Source organism: Salminus brasiliensis, chromosome 5, assembly GCF_030463535.1.
Source record: "Salminus brasiliensis chromosome 5, fSalBra1.hap2, whole genome shotgun sequence".
NCBI classification, from domain to species: Eukaryota; Metazoa; Chordata; class Actinopteri; order Characiformes; family Bryconidae; genus Salminus; species Salminus brasiliensis.
In genome coordinates this window covers 8,790,062-8,812,275 of record NC_132882.1, presented here as the reverse complement: position 1 = coordinate 8,812,275, position 22,214 = coordinate 8,790,062, and the positions used below count along the sequence as shown (strand labels likewise).

The 22,214-nt window shown below is 38.0% G+C and overlaps 1 protein-coding gene across 2 annotated transcripts in view; it reads right to left on the bottom strand.

Annotated features, from left to right (window-relative positions):
- The window catches only part of sugct (succinyl-CoA:glutarate-CoA transferase), a 77,284-nt gene extending 59,969 nt beyond the window's left edge, over nt 1-17,315 (bottom strand). The window contains exons 1-9 of one of the 2 annotated variants that reach the window (XM_072678697.1): nt 17,198-17,315; nt 16,730-16,781; nt 16,538-16,611; nt 15,294-15,379; nt 14,478-14,528; nt 14,206-14,326; nt 6,070-6,161; nt 5,745-5,888; nt 40-135 (exon numbers count right to left, since the gene is read on the bottom strand). In XM_072678697.1, the coding sequence (XP_072534798.1) occupies nt 40-135; nt 5,745-5,888; nt 6,070-6,161; nt 14,206-14,326; nt 14,478-14,528; nt 15,294-15,379; nt 16,538-16,611; nt 16,730-16,781; nt 17,198-17,315 (834 nt within the window). The remainder of the gene's footprint in view (nt 1-39; nt 136-5,744; nt 5,889-6,069; nt 6,162-14,205; nt 14,327-14,477; nt 14,529-15,293; nt 15,380-16,537; nt 16,612-16,729; nt 16,782-17,197) is intronic. The other variant, XM_072678698.1, reaches the window with a different exon arrangement.
- Between the last annotated feature and the right edge of the window lie 4,899 nt (nt 17,316-22,214).

Below are 22,214 nucleotides of genomic sequence, written 5' to 3'. Positions count from 1 at the left end.
GCCAGCTAAAGACACATTCTCTACACATTCTCCTAGTACCTGATAAGGGACTATGCTCTCATGGGCAGTTCCCCATCTTCTGGCTTCTTTTCCCGCATTGAGATAGTTTGCAGCAATGTGAGTGAGACAAGCCACCTGAAAAAGAAAAAAAAAAAAATAGAAAGAGAAAGAGATTTAAACCTCAGTAAGTTCATTACACCCCACTGTTTTGTGAGTTCAGGGAACTCTCGCATGGCTGACACAGCAGTTTTATGTGGCTGTGGTAAAAAACACTGCTACCCCTGGAATCATGAGCCATTTCTGTCTTTTTGGAAATCTGAACCAACAACAACTGCCTCAATGCTCATGAAATTACTATGAGCTGACCTCGGCAGCACACAGAAATGAAGACATATTTAATTTACTTGTAAATGTCTGGTTGAAGACAAAAAAGATTTTTGTACTGTTGGATTTTTATGATGCCCAGGTGAGAGAAAGAGAGAGGTTGGGCAGCTGAAATAACATTTTGCGATGTGAACCAAAGCTCTTTAAAGCTGTGGATGCAAACACTGAGAGGAAGACGGAAAACTTGCTGAGATTAAAGCAGGTTTGTGATGATTTGACATAGTGCGAGGGACGGTGGAGTATCCAGTAACACGGCCCATCTCCAGCTCCTTCTCAAGGCCAGCCAGACCTCCACAGCTAGCCCGCCTGGCTCAGAGCCTTGGAGAAAAGCCATTCATCACATCACAGCTGCTCTGTTCCACTGACCACCTAACATTAGGGTTTTTTGTTGACCTTCTTTGTGTTTAAGGAATGCTGGTTGCTTCCTGTTGGGCGATTTTTTTTTCTTCTTTCTTTCTAATATATAAAGTGAAGATGACTTTGACCATAGACACTTAAACATAGTGTCTTTATAAAGCAATCGATAACTCCACTGGAGACTGTTATTATATGGCAAACATACATCTCAAGTAAGATAATTTGAGCTTATGCAGGTGGCGTGAGAATGAAGCGCATAACTCTTTGATTTTAACCTACCAAAAGATTACGCTCGGATTGCATTACCTCCATCACTATTGTGCTTTAAGGCAATGTCCATACTCATTACATTACCGTTTTAAACAGATTAGCCTAGATCCACAACTGCTTTCAATTTTGACCAATGCTGTTCCCAGTGGGAGTGGTTTGGTGGATATGCAGACTGTCATTTTCAAGCAAAGCCAAAAACAGTTCACACCATTTTCACTTGGACTAGATCAAGACAACTGTCCAGACATTCATAACACAGCACCCACAATGGGACTCCCAAAAAGCCAAGAGTCCATCCATTCACATTACATTCACAGCTCTTTGTGGGCAGTTATCAGTCTGTCTTCTGTGACTCCAAATTAAAACACAACTGTTTGAATTAAAGCAACATCATGTAAACTGGACTTCTCACTGGAGCGTAAGGCTTGTACTTGGCACAACATCTAAGCCGATCTAAAACGTCTGAGCAGTTTTCCTTACCAGGAAAAGAACCATTCCAACAGATATGCAAACAAATCTCCAGTTAATGCTCAAATCAAGAAATGACTTTTTACGGTATGTCCTTATTGTCCAGTTGTCTTTAGCATCAGTAGCAGCTCAGTTATCACAGCAAAATCTACACCCAATGCCAAAAGAAAATCAAGCATAAATCATGTTCAATAGCTCACCACAGAGCTTAAGGATTCAATTATATAACTCTCAAGAAAACAATTTCCACATACCTGGCTTCAGAGAACTGAATCAATCCAGTATGTTGGATTGTATTTTAAAAACAATAGACATGGGCCTGAATAATAAAATAAATCAAATACTAAATAGTGCGTGTGTGAGTGTGTGAGTGAGTGAGTGAGTGAGTGAAAGAAATGTGTATATGCATGCAGTATATACATAGAAGAACCATGAGATCCTCCGCCAGAGGGCAGTGTAGAGCATATGTATTATGCTTTGGTTAAGTTTCTTAATTGTCAGTCCAAAGAAAGTAGCACAGAAAGACCACTACAGCCAGCTAAAGGCTACCACTCAGTAGAGAAGAATCTCCATGTTGTGTGGCCAGAGGGCCTCTGGCACCACAAAACGACAAACCCTAGTTTTAAAATGGTATGAAATAAAACTTAACATTATTTAGCGAATACAGAGTGTGGTATCAGTTAACCACTTCTTCACACACACACACACACACACACACACACACACACACACACACACACACACACACAGTTGAAATATAATGTGATCAGGCTAATATTAGTCGTTTATTTTATTTGAAATTGACAACTTTCAAATATGATGCCGGTAATAATTTGTCTGATCCTGCTCAACTTTATATTTAGCAAAAGGGAAAAATGTATGCAATGTTCATTTGCCAGGGTGGCTTTATGCTGATGACTGCACTAGGCCACCATAAAATGGCAGGAGGGTTAGATTACTATGGCCACAAGAGGAGCACCATGGAATGTAGACCGTTGAGAAGAGAAAGGGGGTGCTAGATATGTGGAACAAGTCACTTATCTTGGGTCTCACCACAGCAGAGATGATTCCACAGAAGGCCTGCGAGACCACATACTAAACTGATGCATCCTACACTTCCTCTTGAGCCATTTTAAAACCAATAGAATGAAAACAGAGCTATAATAGGGTTCCTCTCCATGTGGCACCAACCCTCAAAGCACCTAACTTCAAAATCAAGCACAATGAGCCATACAAAGCAACAAAAAGCGGGGCAGACAATTAAAAACTCATGAAGAATAAACGACGGGAGGGGGAAAAGAGTCCAAGAATATTCACACAGACCACAACAGAAGAGCAACAAACAATCGCATTATGGAAATCTTTCCTTAAACCACATCCTTCATTTGAACTTGTAACATCCAAGGGACAAGTGCTCCCACTGGTTAGTTCTAGGAATGGTTCAGTAGCATTATGTCAGTAAAGCGAAGAGAACATGAAAAACTGTAAACTTACACTTTTCACTTTTGGGGGGGGGGGGGGGGGGGGGGGGGAGATCGGAGGGGTCTTAACAGCAGAGACATGACCAACATACAATCAGCATTTTTTCTTTCAAAAAGTGGCATCTTTAAAGAGATGATGTTGTTCAGATGTCTTGCATACACACGTGTATATATACACACATATATATATATATATATATATATATATATATATATATATATATATATATATATATATATATATATATATATATAACCCAAGTGTGCAAACGTTTAACTCTAAAGTGTAACTCTCTAAAGGAAACAGAGGAAGACTTTATGCTTATTGAAATTAGACTGCACACAACACTAAACCAAATTCCCCAAATGACTGAGAAGGTGCAAGTTAAACAATAAGGTTCCCATAAATAATAAGATAAATATTGTGTGTAACAGATATAGATTATTATTTCTGAAATGACTGGATTAAACAGATTATTATTCTTGAGGTGCCCGAGTGTAAGTGAATTGAATTCCATGTTATGTTAGAAAACTGATTTTGGAACAGTGTATTCAGATCACAGTGTATTTTGAATAAAAGAAAAAGCAAGCCTTGCACATTATTGATCTCTCTGTCCAAACTCACTTGAAACAACATTTGCAATTTTTTGGGACATTTTCTTTTCCCAAATTCATGTCAAACATAAATTAAATCAGATGTTCGGTGGAGCAAACTAATTTCTATTGTTCTGAAAATAAGTATGCGTCAACATGTGCATCAATGAGTTCACACCTGTGTTTAGTGAATGCAGAATGTATGTGTATATGAAGACAATAAAAGTCACTTGAATTTGAGGAATGGTGGCATTCAATTCTGCTTTACATTAGGACATATGCAATTGTACAGTGCCTTTCAAATCAGATCAATCCTTAGTCTAAACCCATTTCCGTTCCATTAGCACTTCCTGTGACAGTGCACTGAGAATGACAAACAATACTGCGGTCAACCTTTGGTCAGCTTTGAAAACGGTCAGTTTATTTATTTAGTTATTTTCCCTGAGCCTTTCAGTCTGCCTATTAAGTTGATTTGGTTGCTTTCCAGTGGAAGACCTGACATCATAAGAGTAATTGAACTATAATTTAAATACACAGTAGGCCATTTAGTGATAAGTCACACTAAACAATTTCAAACAACCAAGAAGTTAAGAAACATAGACCATATTCCAAAGGTCACCCTACACTTAATTAAAACACCAGGACATTGTGCATAAGCTTTTAATACCTAACACGAAAAGTTTGGAATTTCAGACTGAATAATGTTTATAAAACTCAATCTATAAAAAATATATAAAATAAATATATAGGATGCATTTCAGAACGCCTTACTACACAATTAAAATACATACATTAATAAAAAACAACAATTTAAAAGAACAAAGAATCCCATTAGCTAAGGTTAGCTGCACACAGAAAGGCAATACTCTGCCCTGGCCAGCGGTTCTAGTCCTAGCCCAAGCAGAGGTGAACTGTATGTCGTCTGTTTACAACGTGTGAAACACACGAGCAAAGCATAAAGTATTCACCAACAGCAACAGTGTCATCCTTATGACTCATACATTGCCATGGCGCCTAATGAAACCCTACTGTTAAGTAAACTCTTCTCCAGGATCACAGAAACATACTGTCAAGAGGCGACCACTTCAGCATGTAGACATGTAAACTGTGTGGTGCTTCACACTCTATTGATATCTCCAGTGTTGGGGCCTGAGCTTTCCCCCTGGTTTGCTCTGATGGACAGCAACAACAAAAGACCACTACGTGTGCATTTCCCATTATGGTATGTCCTTTCTATTCAAGGTCCTTTCAGTTGTTAATAAAGTGTAGAAAAAAAAAAGAAAAAAGAAAAAAAGAAATACCTCATAAAATATACATTAAAGTATTACATATTTATTTTTAACATAAACCTAAAAAAAAAATCAAGTATGGATATATGTGGTTGGACATCCATGGTCAAATTACAAATGATTTACTGTGAAAGAAAGTCAAAATAACATAATCAGAACAAATTTCTGCACATTTTAGTTTAGAAGTGTTTATTTGCTTACGTTAACACACTGAAAAAAAGCAACTAATTACAACAGACATACCAATTTTATCAACTGCAGAATTCAGTAAATAATCTACCAAACGACTGAAAAACACGAGCAAAGCACAAGTATTTACCAGCAGCAACAGTGTCATCATTAACCCATCAAATACAATAACCATTTTATTGCCAAAACACCAAAAAACTGATCAAAACTCAGTCAGGGAGAGTTTTTTAATAATGTATATTAAAATTCCTACTTTCACCTTCATGCTCTGTGTCTAACAAAACATGGGTAAAATTATTTACGCTTCGATAAAGGAAATCGGTGCCATGTATGAGAAGCGAACAACAACAACAACAACAACAACAACAGCTTCAATTCTTGAACTAGGGCTCCCTCTTGCTCTCTTGTAGCTGAATAGGTCTTTAAACGCTATTTTTTCAAAAAAACTCTAATCCCAAATAACAGAACCATAATACCAGTAATGGCTTAATTACTTTGAAATGTAATTCTTTAGATTTAAAAATACATTTTAATTTGTTATGAACATATTTCAAAACAAATAAAAGATAAACTGTACTGAAACAAAGGTAATCTCATGCAGATAGGAGGTGAATCAACATTAATGCTATATTTCAGTTCAAAACTAAGTCTATATAGAAATACAGAAATTATGATTTATTGTGAATTAGAATTAAAAGATGATAAGACTTACCTGTGAGGAGAGCAGGTTGCAGTCAATGTGAAGGCCTTGTCCAGTCTTCTGTCTCTGCAGCAGGCCAGCCATCACAGCTCCCTGAGCATACAGGCCAGTAGCCAGATCAGTCATGGCAACGCCAGGGCGAACCGGGTCTCCATCCTGCAACATTAGTTACACATTTAAAAATGTTATGTATCCCACATGTTATATGTAGCCCAAAAAAACTATTACCTCACAATCTATTAGTATGCATGTCTCTGTTGGGATAGGTCTGTGAAAATGTGATTTTTACCAGTCAACATAAGACATGGTAGACTAGGGTGACACAATATAAGCTCACCTCAGGGCCTGTGATGTGCATCATCCCAGAAACAGCAGATGCTATAGAGTCATATCCAGGCTTGTGCGACTGGGGTCCTGTCTGACCATACCCTAAAACAAACACAGCTGTTTGAACAACTCTCTAATCCATATGAACAAACTAAACAATCATGCTCACATAGACCTTTGTGCAAATCTCCAGCTCTCCTGTGTATTTAACCACGACTTGTACAGACTAAGAAATAAGCTCAGAAAAACTCCCAGCTAAGACATACTTTCTTCAAAAAATTATTTTCATGAATTCCAATAACCACTGAAGCAGTCCTCTTAGGTTCTGGGAGAGAGGGTCTATAGAGATAAAGGTTCTAGGCCTGTATTTATTGCTCTGGCAAGAGGTACGGTTTATTCAGAACCTGAGTAGCCCCGGTTAAACCATTGTGTGTGGTCTCTTTTTGCTTATTATTTTTTTCCCCATGTGTCTTCCAAAGGGCGAAACCACCACTACATTTCATTTCAATGATTCCTTTAACAAATCTGAGCCAGTTTTTATTTTTAACTTAAATATTTCCAACCTTAATCTAAAGTTTTATGGGCTATCAAAACTACACAAAATAAACAAAACAATATTAACCAATTACTAGTGTCCACACAATATTAATTGTCCTGTATAACTAAAGTTAACACATGATAGCGGAGCACATCCAGAATCCAATCAGCCTCACTGAAGAAAAAAGGGAAAACATACCACCCAAACTGCTAGTAAAGCTAAACACAGCAGAAGGAAAATGAGCTGCTCCTCCTATTCACGCTGCCCACAGAAAAGGCATTCAGAACAGACGCTCAGGCTGAAGCCATGGCTGCCAAAGCAAAATAAACTCTCAAAGACTACAAGCACAGCACAGTTTGTTTTCCATGAATCAGATGTTTGAGAAAGGACTGTGGAAGAGGTAAAAGAAAGCCGCCCCCCCCCAGCCTTTTTCAAGGCAGGCTTGAAGATGTTTGTTCAGAGAGGTCAATCAGAGAAACATTGAGGACATTACTTTAGAATTCAGAACATGGACATGAATGTGACACTAGAGATGCACAGTGACTGGAATCACACCAGTACGAATAGATAACTGCTTAAAACAACATCAGCATTGGAGAACTGAATTCAGTTATCGAAGGTGATGTGTTAAAAGCAGGAAAATGGTTCTGCATAAGAGTCTGAGAACTAAATTGTGAAGGCTAAACGACTGGGTCAGAGCATCAGGCAGAGCTTGGGGGAGTTATCTGGTATGTAGTGGTCCAAGAAAGGACAACCAGCAAACTGGCCAAAGGGTCACGGGCACCTAAGGCTTATGAATCAGATCCATGGGGGCCCCACCTCACAACTTACAGGACATAAAGGATCTACTGCTAACCTCTTAGTGCCAGATACCACAGAATGCCTTCAGAGGTCTTGTGGAGACCTTTGATGATGGAATGAGCGCCGCAAATTAGTGAACAGCATCTTTTTCAGAGTGTCAGTAGGTCATCTACTAATAAAGGAGCATGTATGTTTAACACATATTTTGTCAAATGAGGTAATATTTTCAAATAGCGATATATCAGGGTCAAGGAGTATCTTTATCATGCTGATCTCAACAGAAAATGCTTGATCAAATATTGGAGGAGGAAAAAAAAAAAAAAGAATGAATCTGATCCGATCCTGAAACAAATCTATACTGAAATCACACACATTCATACTGTGTGAGATCATGCTGTTAGCTCTGTACTGAGTAGTGTTTGAGAAGTCTGAGCCTATTTTCATGTACTTCAATAAAAATCTAGACAATTATTAGTTAAAAGAAAAAAAAATATTGTGCCATATCTATATATTGTGCACAATGCAACTGCTAGGATAAGAATTTTTCTGTCCTAGCAAAACAATTACAACAACTACATCTACAACCATAATCAACAATAGACCTTTTGCCAAATGTTCATCAAATGTGGTTCAGGTTCTGCTATGGCAACTCTGACACAATGTAGAAGGAATCCTGTCCCAAACCTCAGCGTGTCTGAGTGTGAGGGCACGCCTACGGAAAGACACGTGTTGACAATAACTTGTGTTCCCAGACGCCACTTAATCCGCCTTAATTTGCTGTAAAGAAATTAAGCCTGAATAGTAAAATGAAGGGGATGGGGGCATGGTCTCCTCTGTGGAGAAGGTGGTTTCAATCACCATGGGCCATGGAGACCTCAAACATCCAGTGGGGTGGGAACGAATAGTGTGTGGCATCTCCCTTCTATCCCACACTAGGTACACTCAACCACCAAAGCCTTGAAAGTTCAGCTGTGCGTTTCTGGGAGTTTAAGTGTTCGGTGTTCAGCAGATCTGGTGGTGCGTGCCTCACGCTATAAAGGCACTCATGCTATAAAGGAACATTTGTGCTTCACAAAAAAACAAAACACTGTGAAATCAAAACCATTATCTGACTGTGTGGGCAAATTATACAAGACATAAATAGTGCCCATTCAGGAAAAGTTGTTAATGTAGATGTGGCAGCACTTTTGGTTGATGCTCTTGCTGCAATGTGGTGCCATGATGGAGGCACCATGCTGCAGGCCTACACCATTCCTACAACAGAAATGCAACAATGAAATGTGTACAAAGACCATGTAAATTGTAAACATCAAGGATGAAAGGATTTTCTTCATCCTGAAGATATGTACACATTAAGGCTTAGACTTTCAGTTGACTGATACAGCCACTTAGGACCTGGATATGCGAGTTAGAGGATTTCTATATAAATAAAGAAAAAGATGCTAGTTGTTTTTCAGTGAGGTTTTACTGCATGCATAAAATAAAATGGTGTGGAAGGGTTTACAGATTTAGCCAGTGAACTGTGTCCTGTGTGGCAACCTTTGCAAAGTAAATGTTATCTTTAGTGATTTTACTGCAAAACTACTGGCTGAATTATTTAAACATGGTCTTGTTTTGATAGATGTGGTTGCATTGACTGCACAGAACTGTTGAGCACACAGTAAATTATGATTCTCCCAGTCAAAATGGCAACACAGACATACAGTGAGGTCACATGAGACAGAAGAAGCGTTGATAAAAAAAAAAATTAGGATGCAATAGTGTTTAAGCATTCCTTATATGCTAGTTATTGCCATTAATTGCCATCTAAGCTCACAAATGTCTGACCATACCAACTCATAATATTAAAATACCCATACATACTTTATATCGCTGTTGTTTCCTATCTATGTTTCATAGGGTAAGCATGAACTATTTATTTAAAAAAAAAAAGAAAAAGTAAAGTAAAGTAAAGAATACCCACCTCACACAAAAGAAGTCATTATCAGACTGGTAATTTCTGTATTAAATACGCTGAGATATGAGCAAGATCAGGTCAAATAGTCAAATAACTAGCACACTTAATCCCTAAGAGCAGTAGAAACAAGTGAGATGTGAAGTCTTCACAGAAGGAAAACAGCCTCTCTAATTCAAAGCCCCAGGGGCACACTCTGGTCAGCCTCCCACCAACCATGACAGAACTTAGTGAGAGGAGTACGAAAGCTGAAAACAGTGATGTCAACGTCTGATTAATCCCCTTTGCTCGTGACCTAGGTCTTTGGAGCAAATTATGCCTCGACACAAAGCGCCAGTTCAGCCTGTTGCCTGCCAAGTCACGGGTTTAAGATCCCCAAAGGAACATGGCTGGTTACATAAGCAATCAGACCGCACAGGGTATTGGGTACCCATCTGCTGACAAAACTGGACATCAATAAAAATGGGTCAATCCAAACCACTGTCTTGTGCCCCCTAGGGCTAAAGCAATCAACCAAGCACTGACAGTAAATCATGTGAATGACAGTACGGGTCAGTTTGATACAAATTACACAGGAGTGGGGACAGAACTAACAATTTCACTAAAGCTGTCAGTGTAGGCGACACATCAACTGCCCATGAATTAATGGCTTCCTCCACTCCTGATTGCGGCCTACAATTAAACACTAATTAGAACACTACTACATCAAGCAGTAAGACAGGAGATTGTGAGTAATGCTTTTTTAAGGGCGAGGTTAAAGAGCACACATCCTTATATCTGGAATTTGGCTATGCCTCAGTTTCACGACCAGTGTAAGATATAAGCTTGCAGACACATTCAGTACCTTTTTTAAAAGGTCAATATTAACAATCAGCCCTAACAAATGCTTAAATGTAAATGCCTCATTAATGCCCAAACAGCTCACCCTTGTTTTTGTTTTTTTGTTTGTTTTTTTTAAATGTGATAGTCGGGAGGCAAAACAGGTAATTAATGCTTAATTTGGCTCAAGTAATATGGAAATACCACTCCAACTAGGCTGTTTCCGGTTACAACAGAGTTACCATGGTAACATCCTTTGCAATAAAAACTAATTTACTTCCACAAAACATTTTATTAGTGCTGGGTGGTATGACAAAAAATGATCACATTATTATTTTTTTTTATTGTAGCTGTTTTATAGTATCATAAATCATTTTCTTGTATAACGGTTGTTCTTACTGTTGATGTCTGAGCTAAGTCAATAAAACTGCACGTGGACGTTGGATGTATTGGATGTTGGATGCAGAACAGTTAAAAATGCACAATTGTTTGAAAACAATTTGAAAAGCTAAGTGACCGGTAGCAACATCCATTACTCTATCATGAGCTCACATGCGGTAGCAAACTCTGTCAGATATTTGAACATCTCACTAGTTTGTTTCCAACAAATTGGAAAAACTGATCAGTGATTATTTTACAACAAAAATTAATAGCAAAAGGAAGTGATCAGCTATGAAGAAAGCATTAACATAATGCAAGTCTATACTGTCTGCAAAAGGCTATTCAAATGGCATATCTGAAAGAATTACTCATTATTATTATTATTATTAATATAAAGAGCAAATGAGAGTTAGTACAACAACCTAGAAACTCTTGGTAAAGACATGAAAAAGCACTTTCTATTATTCTTTTCAGCAAAGTAATATCCAGGAATTTGTTCAAACAAACCACTGTAAATAAGCGAGCACCATGTCCCCCCAGGACATGCTCTGTGTTTATAAACAGAGAGCAGAATAAGCTTAGTAAATGGTCGTAGTAAATGGCTGAGTAGTAGTTATTGTTGTGCTGTTAACAATGTTGTTTTAAAGTTCTTGCTGTTGCTGTCAACATTCAGCTTGCTAGCTGTCCTGACCACCAAGTGTCCCGTTCCAAACTATCTTTTCAAATTCATAAGAATGCCATTGAGTAAAATATAAAACAAGGCTATCGGTAACAGCCACAATTAAACCAGTCATCAGCTATTCATAAAACTACATAAAAGCTATTAACTGCTTTATATTAGAGAACACTGACAGACATATGGACATAACTTCTTATGTTCATATCTTCTATTAAATGTGTGCTTGAACATCAGGCTGAGTTCATATCTGGGCAAAGCCTTGATCTCATCTCCACTCACTATTGGTTTGGGGTTCAGTCTCAGAAAAAGGCAGAAAAAAAATTAAACAGTGTAAGATGAGTACTGTAAATCACTTCAATTTAACTGTCCACCATCCTCCATTTAATGAGGTCTCATGGGCTACGCCTCCAGGCGTATGAAGGGGTGGGGGGAGAGAGGCTGAAGCTGGAGAATTTGGCTGCAACTGTGACCTTCACATGCAGAGAGAGGAAAATTTGATAAATAAAATAAATCAGTTATTTGCATACTTTCCACCGCTCACCATGAGAGATACAGCTACAGCCCTGATTCAGAGATACCTCCTGACCAGAGATAAACATGGTTCTTGTTTTTTGTGTTAACTGTATGCTGGGTATAGGTCAACATTGCAGCGGGGTGAATGTACCAGCAACTGGATGATTTTGTTCAAATCCCTGATGAGTAAATGTAAGCATGTTTCTCATGAGAATGAGAAATTCCAACTACATAAGAAATTTTGCAGAAGAAAGTGATGTTTTGAAGAAATCTGAAAGAAAACACTCAGATCAGATTTTCATGTACAACAATGTCTTAAGGGTAACTTCAAGTACAGTTCTTCAGCGCCCTCCTCTGTTTACCAAGTGTCAAAAACTTTCCTCCCACAAGTACATGACTTGAATTAAGCACAACCACAACAATTAAATGTTTCATTCAAATTGATATACTCATGATTTTATTGCACTGGTCTTTGATCATTCAATTTGAATTTGTGCAATAAATCAAACTCTCATAACAATGTGTGTCCCTGGACTTCCTCTAGATAACGAGAAAATCAAAGTAAACAATGATATGAGTGAATTTTGTTTTCTAGGAATGTGTTATTTGAGATGTGTGTGATGTACTGAATCCATGATGACCACGCGTGCGCCCTCTCTTACTTTGTTGCTTATCGAGTGTGACTTGCTTAGGGATTTATGGGAGCTTGACACGTGAAACCGATCTCATGGCAGCCATTATGGTGACAAAGCCCATCCGCTCCAAATTAGAGTGGCAACAGAGCAATTTTCAAATAAAGCCTTGTCTCTTTCATGAGTACACAAAAAGCAGACAGTAAACTCAAACTAGCCTTTTCACAAGCCCAAAATGTACTCATCCGTTCATCAATATAGATGGTTTACAGCAAAGCTGGAATTAGGACATCACAAATTTGGCCACATCAACAATGAGAACACATTCTCACTGCATCTGTTAATTGCTCTAATTGAAGACATTAAAGTCACTGACTGCATATCATCTCATTTAACGGAGCCTATTCTTTGGTCAAACATGCACGCCAAAGCGTCCCAAAATTACAACCCACCTCCGTTTTTTCCTTTGTAATGAACTGCTTGGTGTTGGACTCAAGCATGCAAACAAGGGATGTTCCGATCCAGTTTTTTGCCCCAGATACAGGTTGAGTACCTTACTGCTGAGTATCAACAGATAATAAGCCAATCCAATCTTTATGTTTGTATAGATAATACAGCCACACAATTAACATAGGTGATGCTGCTCATTAATACTGAACTGAAGTTACTTGTTACTCATACTTTTTAGTAAAGGATTCATATAATGTGATTATCTGCACTGATTTATTTTGTTTGGCAGCCTACTTCTACTTCGTTTGACTTTGACCATTTTATAGTGTATTTTATACCTTATAAAACAGTGTGTCTGACCTCCCTGATAATGCAGCTTCCAGCTTTTTAAAAACACTGTAGCGAAATGTTTGATGATGCACTGTATGGACAAAACTACAGCGTCACCTGCTCTTCTGTAAATCTTTCTGTTTCTTGTTTCTTCGTTCTGTAATATCTCTTCTGTTTCTTCTGTAAATCAAGGGTATTACAAAGAGTTTATCCAGCTATTGTTGGAGTAATTGTCTCTACTGTCCAGAGAAGGCATTCTACTAGATTTGGAGCACTGTTGTGAGAATCTGTTTGCATTCAGCGACGAACATTAGTAGCATTAGCACCCCACCTCATTCATAACTCCCCACCATAACCAAATGTATTGGCTGGAGCACCATCATCAGAGAACACAGTCCCACTGCTTTAAAGCTCAAAGCTGGGGGACTTTATACCCCTCTGGACCACACCTGGCATTAGGCATGGTGTCAACAGGTTCATGGTTATCTGCTCCAGAGAGGTCTATTCTATTGGCAATAGGTTCTGAATGTGCAGTACAAGGCTAGTCTTATGGTAAAAGTGCTAAGTTGCACGGTATTTAAATTCTATTCCTTAAGAATCTGTGCTGCTATGTTAAAAGACTGATGATGAATATGAAATGAACGGTGCTCAGCACCTGTTTATTGTGTTAATGGACCAAAAATCTCAGAATCAGGGTCAGATTCTAATGAAATAAGCAAACGTGCTGTTTAGAAAAATATGGCAACAAACAAACAAAAATGTAAACAAACACAAATATGGTATGTAACAACAACTTTCATCCGACATTGAAAAGATGAGGAAAAAGCATCCAGATAAACATGCAGTTTTAGCACTTGACAGAGTTTTAGTTCTTTGATTCTTTTCAATCCTGACAGAGATTAAATTTTACATTGTTATACAAGGAGATTTTTTGTGCAAGTAAAATATCTCAATGTCATCTGAAATCATCTCCACAAAAGGTATCCAGTGCTGTGGTAAAACATCAAGTACTGAAAACTATGTTGTTCAAATAAGAAGGGCATGTGTACCTGAGATGGAACAGTAGATAAGTTGAGGAGCCACTTCACTCAGATGCTTATACCCCAATCCCATTTCATCCAGCTTCCCAGGAAGGTAGTTCTCCACCAGAATATCACAACTTCTGGCAAGCTGACCAAAGCACCAAGACAGTAAAGAAAGTGAGAGAGCCTGTATGTGTGCACCCATAAACACTTTCACAATCCAAGACATACTAGCATAAACAGTGGGCAATATAGGAGACTGAATCACTGAATCAATATTATAAGTGTCAAACATTTACCTCTGTTACAAGTTTGGCCCCCTTTGCATCTTTAAAATTAACAGCAATGCTCTGAAAGAAATGCATCATAAATCACAAGTTAAAGGTACTAATGTGGTTTTACTGTTGACTATTAAATGGTGTAAATGTGACAGCAAGCTAAGCAATGGGCCATATAACCAGTGCCAAAAACACTGTCTCTATAGTAATATAAACCAAAAAGACAAATCCAAAAATTACTGCCACATGGATATACAGTATCACCATCACAGTTAAACTAGATGTTGCATAGTGTAATGCATTACTTGACAAGGATTAAATGAGTGTAATAAAAACATTTCATTTCTTTCATTAAATCATTGTCAACAGTGCAGCTTCATCCAGAATAGAGTAGCACAAAATCAAAAGATCAACATTTTGGCCAACAATTAAATAATCTGATGTATTCATTACTTTCATTACTCCTATTACACTTCTCCAATTAAATAAAATATAAACATCTGACATTGATAAAAAGGGGACAATTTAAGAATAAGATTTATCAAGTTTACCAGGTCCAGATAAAGGATAAGCCTAGACTAAAACAATTTCGAACAGTGAATGACCACTGATACTTCATTTAGTTCTAGATTAGGTGTAATTATTGTCCAGGAAACTGGACAATAGTGTGCGATCAATGACAAGTGAATATTGTGACGCTCAACTTTGTATTATTATTTAAAAAATATATATATACAATTCTGTAGTTTTCGTAATTATGGTATATAATGAAGCTTACTCTGACTCTATGAAACCATTCAATAGGACTGTAATGGTGCTCAACTGCAGTGCAATTACCTTTTTATTCCTGTTCACGCTGAGAAAATAAACACTCTCTTCACCCAAGAATGGTGGTCCCCATGCTCTTGTGTCATCTCCAGGTCCTGTCATACATACAATCTTCTTTTAGCAAATGTCACAAAGTCTGCTTTCAAAAACAGAATTGTCTCCATCTAATATTTCTTATGTCTCATTTCTCATCAGGGTTTTGTATAGTTTATTTTACAGAAAAGTAATACACAAATATATCGCAAAGCTTTCCCTAATATAATACTAAATAGCTTAATCAATCCTGGGTTATCAGCTCTGAATTACATTTACAGCATTTAGCTGATGCTCTTTTCCAGAGTAACTGACATCTGAGTCATGCCACACAGGTAGGAAAATGAGAATTAGAGTAAGGAGTCTTGCCCAAGAACCCTGATTGATGGAGAGTGGCATCACCCAGCACCAGGCATTATATGGACATCTTTTGGGCTAAATCTGGTTGGCCCGCCATGGACTTTATTTAGCTCAAAAAGAGATATTGAAAGGCAGACTATGGTTAGTCCGTCTGATTTGGTCCAAATTTAGCCCAAGTTGGACCACACACAGCCCTAACATAACCATTAATTAATCTTACAAAAATGTTGTGTACAAAACCAAACTAGTCTTCCTGAACGTAATGACCGCTCTTTAACAACATAATATATTGCCAACCTGAAAAGAACAAGATGCGAGTATCAAATCCCAGTCTAACAGCATTTATCTGATAAAAACATGATTTAAATATGGTTTCAAGCAAGCTGTGAAGTGAAGGGATTTGACTGGTCAGCTTGTGTTACATATCGCTAACTCTTAATTATTAAAGTGAAATGAACAAATTAATTTAATTTCCTGTAAAACACAATAAAACCAGAATAAATACAAATAAGCATGGGTTTTGTGAAAAGTAAAAATTGTGTCTTGTTTTTAGTAAAGTTATTGATATGTTGGTTTGAAGAACCACAGTTTGGTTTCTGACTTCTGTGTATATTCCAGCCACAGTATAGCTTATCTGATTTAATTTAATAAATGACTGATTAGATTAACCAGGTATTGGATGGCAAATGTAATACTGGAGAAGACCTTTGGTCTAATGTTCCAGCCGACTGCCCAGATAACTGTATGCTTAAAAATACTACCTTGGCTTTAAACACAGTACATGTTTATTCATTCTCAAACTCACAGAAGTGCTGATAAGGGTCTGCTGGTTGTCCCAAACTGCTTTCACATACACATACCTGGCCGCTCCACTTTGATCACCTCAGCACCCAAATCTCCCAGGATCATTGTGGCGAAAGGACCAGCCAGTACTCTGCATGTAACAAAATATACTAAGCATCACCATCTCTAATATCTCACAACCAACAGAAAATCATGGGCAGTTTTAGGTTCTAGTACAGGCCTGCTAATAAAACATGAGAAGTACTTACCTGGTCAGGTCTAAGACTTTGATGCCATCTAGTGGTCTGACTTGCTGCCTACCTAAACATGTGCAGAAAAATATAATAATATTCGTTATGTTAATGAGTAATAACTCCAGTATGTTGTTTGCTGGCAGTTCCTTGTTTTGTTCTTTGGACCTGCACCAATAGACAGTCATGCTTCATTGCTGTGATACAGCATTATGTGGATGATTAACAAATATATGGTCATAAACTATTTGTAAGGCCTGGACAGAAACAGTAGGATAATGATTTGTGGTTACAGGTTGCTGTTGGCAGTGACAAAAACACAGTTTTTAAGAGCTAAACGTTTCATTTGACTAAACAACTCAAATATGCTTTGGATAATTGGCTACATAGTGGGACACAGTGCATAGTCAAACGTCCAGCATTGAGTACTGTATAAACAACCACATTAACCAGCCTACAGAATGTACCAGCTGTATGTCATGATACCTTTCAGGTCGGACGTGCAAGGCCTTCTTGAATGCGAGCAGTCGGCCTTAATCTGAAGAACACGAGCTCGTATTCTCGTTAAACGAGAGAGGAGTTTAGCGCACATCTCCACCGACATGTTGCAACTACTGTCTGGTCAGAAGAGGAGGGAGGGCTGGAGGCATCCTGGCTGTCCCGCCCTAAGAGTCACTCAAATAAAAGGCAAGTCACTTTCAGGCACTATTTCAGGTTTCTACAAATGCCTCTTCCAGCTGTAAGGATAGCCGGGGTCTCGCAGGGCTGACCTTGGTAGAAACCCACGTGGAGACACGAGAAACACCTACTAACCCGGCTCGAGAAGCTGTGCAGAAGAACTACACATCCCATGATGCTACAGGGCGCAACTCCGCCCAGGCCAGCAAACAGACACGCCTCAATCCACTAACCCAACGCTGGAGACCGCCACAGGGTTGTCGATCATGGTATTTATAACCAATCACAGACAAGGAGGGCGTGGTCTTCCAGCGAGGGGGCGTTTAAACGTTCAATTCAATCGGGGGTAGCTTTATTTGCATGCCTGCCTGCCTGCCTCACGTACAATATTAAATGCAGGTGAATGCAAGTTAAAATGCATGAACTAACTATAATAATGTCATAAAAATAATAAAGAAATACAAACTTAAATATTGAAAAGCAAATGAAAGCAAAGCTCAATTTACAACTTTTACTAATCACAAGACATTTGCTTTCAATTTAGCCAGCTGATTTTGTGATTTTGCTTGTAAACCATACCTCTTCAGCCCAGACCATCAAACCTAGCTACATATAGCAAAAGCTAGACACTAATCAAACTACTGCTCTGGCATTAAGGCATGGTGCCTATACGTTCAAGACCATCTTCAGCCATGTCTCAAAAAACAAACAAACAAACAAACAAACAAACCAACAAACAAAAACATGTAGAAACAGTTTGCTACTCCAACAAAAGCAGGATAAACTCGTTTTAGTCCCCATGATAGCAGAAGAACCCGTGGATGAGCAGGTGTCCCAATACTTCTGTCCATGTAGTGTAACTAGCTAGCATCCGGGTATTATGGACTAACCTAGTGGCCTGGCTTGTGACTCACTCTCTCAATCACCTTCAGCAAGATTATCCACAAGGGCAGTGTTAGTACTAGTACTGATTGCAGCGCCCTTGTATTTTTTGTTTATTTATTGTATGTTGTTTTTATGTATTTTTGTAATTATCACACACCTATGTCAAGTGACACAGAAAGGAAATTAACAGAGACAGGCATGTATATTAGAAATGAGTGAAATATGAATAACTGCACCAAATATATGCATTTATAAATAGGACTAGCTAATATATATATATATATATATATATATATATATATATATATAATCATACACAAATGTGCATTTATAGATAAGACTAACCATCTAGTTATTAGACCTAGTAGGTCTAAGCACCTCATGAACCTGGCCTGACTTGTAACTCACTCTCTCAGTTACACTTAGCAAGTGTTAATACGTAAATCTTTTGCTGTGCCCCTTTATTTTCTGTGTGTTTGTTTTTTGTTTGTTTGTTTGTTTGTTTAATGATCACACACCTATGTGTTCTCTCCCCACTGCTCATCTCTCTCTATACCAATTAAGTCATCATTGAGTCATCACTGAGTCACAATTGAGTCATCACTGAGTCACAATTGAGTCATCACTGAATCACAATTGAGTCATCACTGAGTCACAATTGAGTCATCATTGAGTCACAATTGAGTCTTCATTTAGTTACAACTGATTCACAATTGAGTCATCATTGAATCATCATTGAGTCACAATCAAGTCATCACTGAGTCACAATTGAGTCATCACTGAGTCACAATTGAGTCATCACTGAGTCACAATTGAGTCATCATTGAGTCACAATTGAGTCTTCATTATATACAACTGATTCACAATTGAGTCATCATTGAATCATCATTGAGTCACAATCAAGTCATCACTGAGTCACAATTGAGTCATCACTGAGTCACAAATGAGTCATCACTGAGTCACAATTGAGTCATCACTGAGTCACAATTGAGTCATCATTGAGTCACAATTGAGTCTTCATTTATTTACAACTGATTCACAATTGAGTCATCATTGAATCATCATTGAGTCACAATCAAGTCATCACTGAGTCACAATTGAGTCATCACTGAGTCACAATTGAGTCATCATAGAGTCACAATTGAGTCTTCATTTAGTTACAACTGATTCACAATTGAGTCATCATTGAGTCACAATTGAGTCACAATTGAGTCATCATTGAGTCACAATTGAGTCATCATTGAGTCATCATTGAATTATCTTTGACTCACAGTTGAGTCATCATTGAGTCATCATTGAATCACAATTGAGTCATCATTAAGTCATTGAGTCGTCATTAAGTCATTATTGAGTCACAATTGAGACTAGATAAGACTAACCATCTAGTTATTAGACCTAGTAGGTCTAAGCACCTCATGAACCTGGCCTGACTTGTAACTCACTCTCTCAATTACACTTAGCAAGTGTTAATAAAAGTGTTTTTGTTTTTTTAATGATCACACACCTATGTGTTCTCTCCCCACTGCTCATCTCTCTCTACACCAATGACTGCACCTCAAATGACCCATCTGTTAAACTGCTGAAGTTTGCAGATGACACTGCAGTCATCTGACTCATCCGGGATGATGACGAGTCTGTATATGTATATGAATGCATAGTACTCTGGTGCAGTCAGAACAACTTGGAGCTGAACACGCTCAAGACTGTAGAGATTAGAGTGGACTTTAAGAAGCGCCCCCCAGCTTTGCTGCCCCTCACTATCTTCAACAACCCTGTGTCAGCTGCAGAGACCTTCAGGTTCCTGGGTACCACCATTTCACATGACCTGAAGTGGAAGCCCAACGTCTCCTCCATCCTCAAAAAGGCCCAGCAGAGAATGTACTTTATGCGTCAGCTGAGAAAGTTGGGTCTGCCTCAGGAGCTGTTGAGCCAGTTCTACACTGCAGTCATTGAACCCATCGGTGCGTCTCTGTCCTCCATTCAGGACTTGTACTACTCCAGAACCAGAAAACAGGCAGAGAAAATCCTTACAGACTCCCCGCACCCCGGTCACAACCTCTTTCAGCTGCACCCGTCTGGCAGACGCTACAGAGCGATGTCCACTAAGACTGTCAGACACAAGAACAGTTTTTACCCTCAGGCCATCACCTTCATCAACAGGACACATATACTACTGACACACTCTTATCACTCTTATCCTACAGTTACTGCATTACTGCACCATTACTCACTTCATCTGTACACTGCTGTGGTTACATAATATTTAATCTGTATATATATATATATATATATATATATATATATATATATATATATATATATATATATATATATATATATATATATGTATACTGTGTATACTATTGAGTCATTATTAAGTCACAATTGAGTCACAATTGAGTCATCATTGAGTCATCATTAAGTCACAATTCAGTCATCACTGAGTCATCATTGAGTCCCAATTGAGTTGTCATTAAGTCGTCATTGAGTCCTAAGTTGTCTTTGAGTCACAATTAAGTCATCATTGAGTCACAATTGAGTCATCATTGAGTCACAATTGAGTCACAATTGAGTCACAATTGAGTCATCATTGAATCAACATTGAGACGTCATTGAGTCATCATTAAGTCACAATTGAGTCACAATGGAGTCACAATTGAGTCATCATTAAGTCACAATTGAGTCATCATTAAGTCACAATTGAGTCATCATTGAGTCATCATTGAGTCACAATTGAGTCATCATTAAGTCACAATTCAGTCATCACTGAGTCATCATTGAGTCCCAATTGAGTTGTCATTAAGTCGTCATTGAGTCCTAAGTTGTCTTTGAGTCATCATTAAGTCATCATTGAGTTATCATTGAGTCACAATTAAGTCATCATTGAGTCACAATTGAGTCATCATTGAGTCACAATTGAGTCACAATTGAGTCACAATTGAGTCATCATTGAATCAACATTGAGACGTCATTGAGTCATCATTAAGTCACAATTGAGTCACAATTGAGTCATCATTGAGTCATCATTAAGTCACAATTCAGTCATCATTGAGTTGTCAATGAGTCGTCATCAATTGTGACTCAGTTGTGACTTAATGATGACACAATGACGGGGGACTCAATTGTGACTCAATGATAACTCAATGATGACTCAATTGTGACTCAGTGATGACTCAATTGTGACTCAGTGATGACTCAATTGTGACTCAATTGTGACATCATCAATTGTGATGATGACTCAATGATGACTCAATTGTGACTCAGTAAGTCACAATTGAGTCATCATTGAGTCATTATTAAGTCACAATTGAGTTGTCATTGAGTCGTCATTGAGTCCTAAGTTGTCTTTGAGTCATCATTAAGTCATCATTGAGTCATCATTGAGTCATCATTAAGTCACAATTGAGTTGTCATTGAGTCGTCATTGAGTCCTAAGTTGTCTTTGAGTCATCATTAAGTCATCATTGAGTTATCATTGAGTCACAATTGAGTCATTATTGAGTCACAATTGAGTCATCATTGAATCAACATTGAGACGTCATTGAGTCACAATTGAGTCATCATTAAGTCATCATTAAGTCATCATTAAGTCATCATTGAGTCATAACTGAGTCATTGAGTCACCATTATGTCATCATTAAGTCACAATTGAGTCATCACTGAGTCACAATTGAGTCATCACTGAGTCACAATTGAGTCATCATTAAGTCATATCATTGAGTCATCATTGAATCATCATTGAGACATCATTGAGTCATCATTGAGTCACAATGGAGTCATCACTGAGTCACAATTGAGTAATCATTAAGTCAATATTGAGTCATCATTGAATCATCATTGAGTCATCATTGAGTCACAATTGAGTCATCACTGCGTCACAAGTGAGTAATCATTGAGTCATCATTGAGTCACAATTGAGTCATCACTGAGTCACAATTGA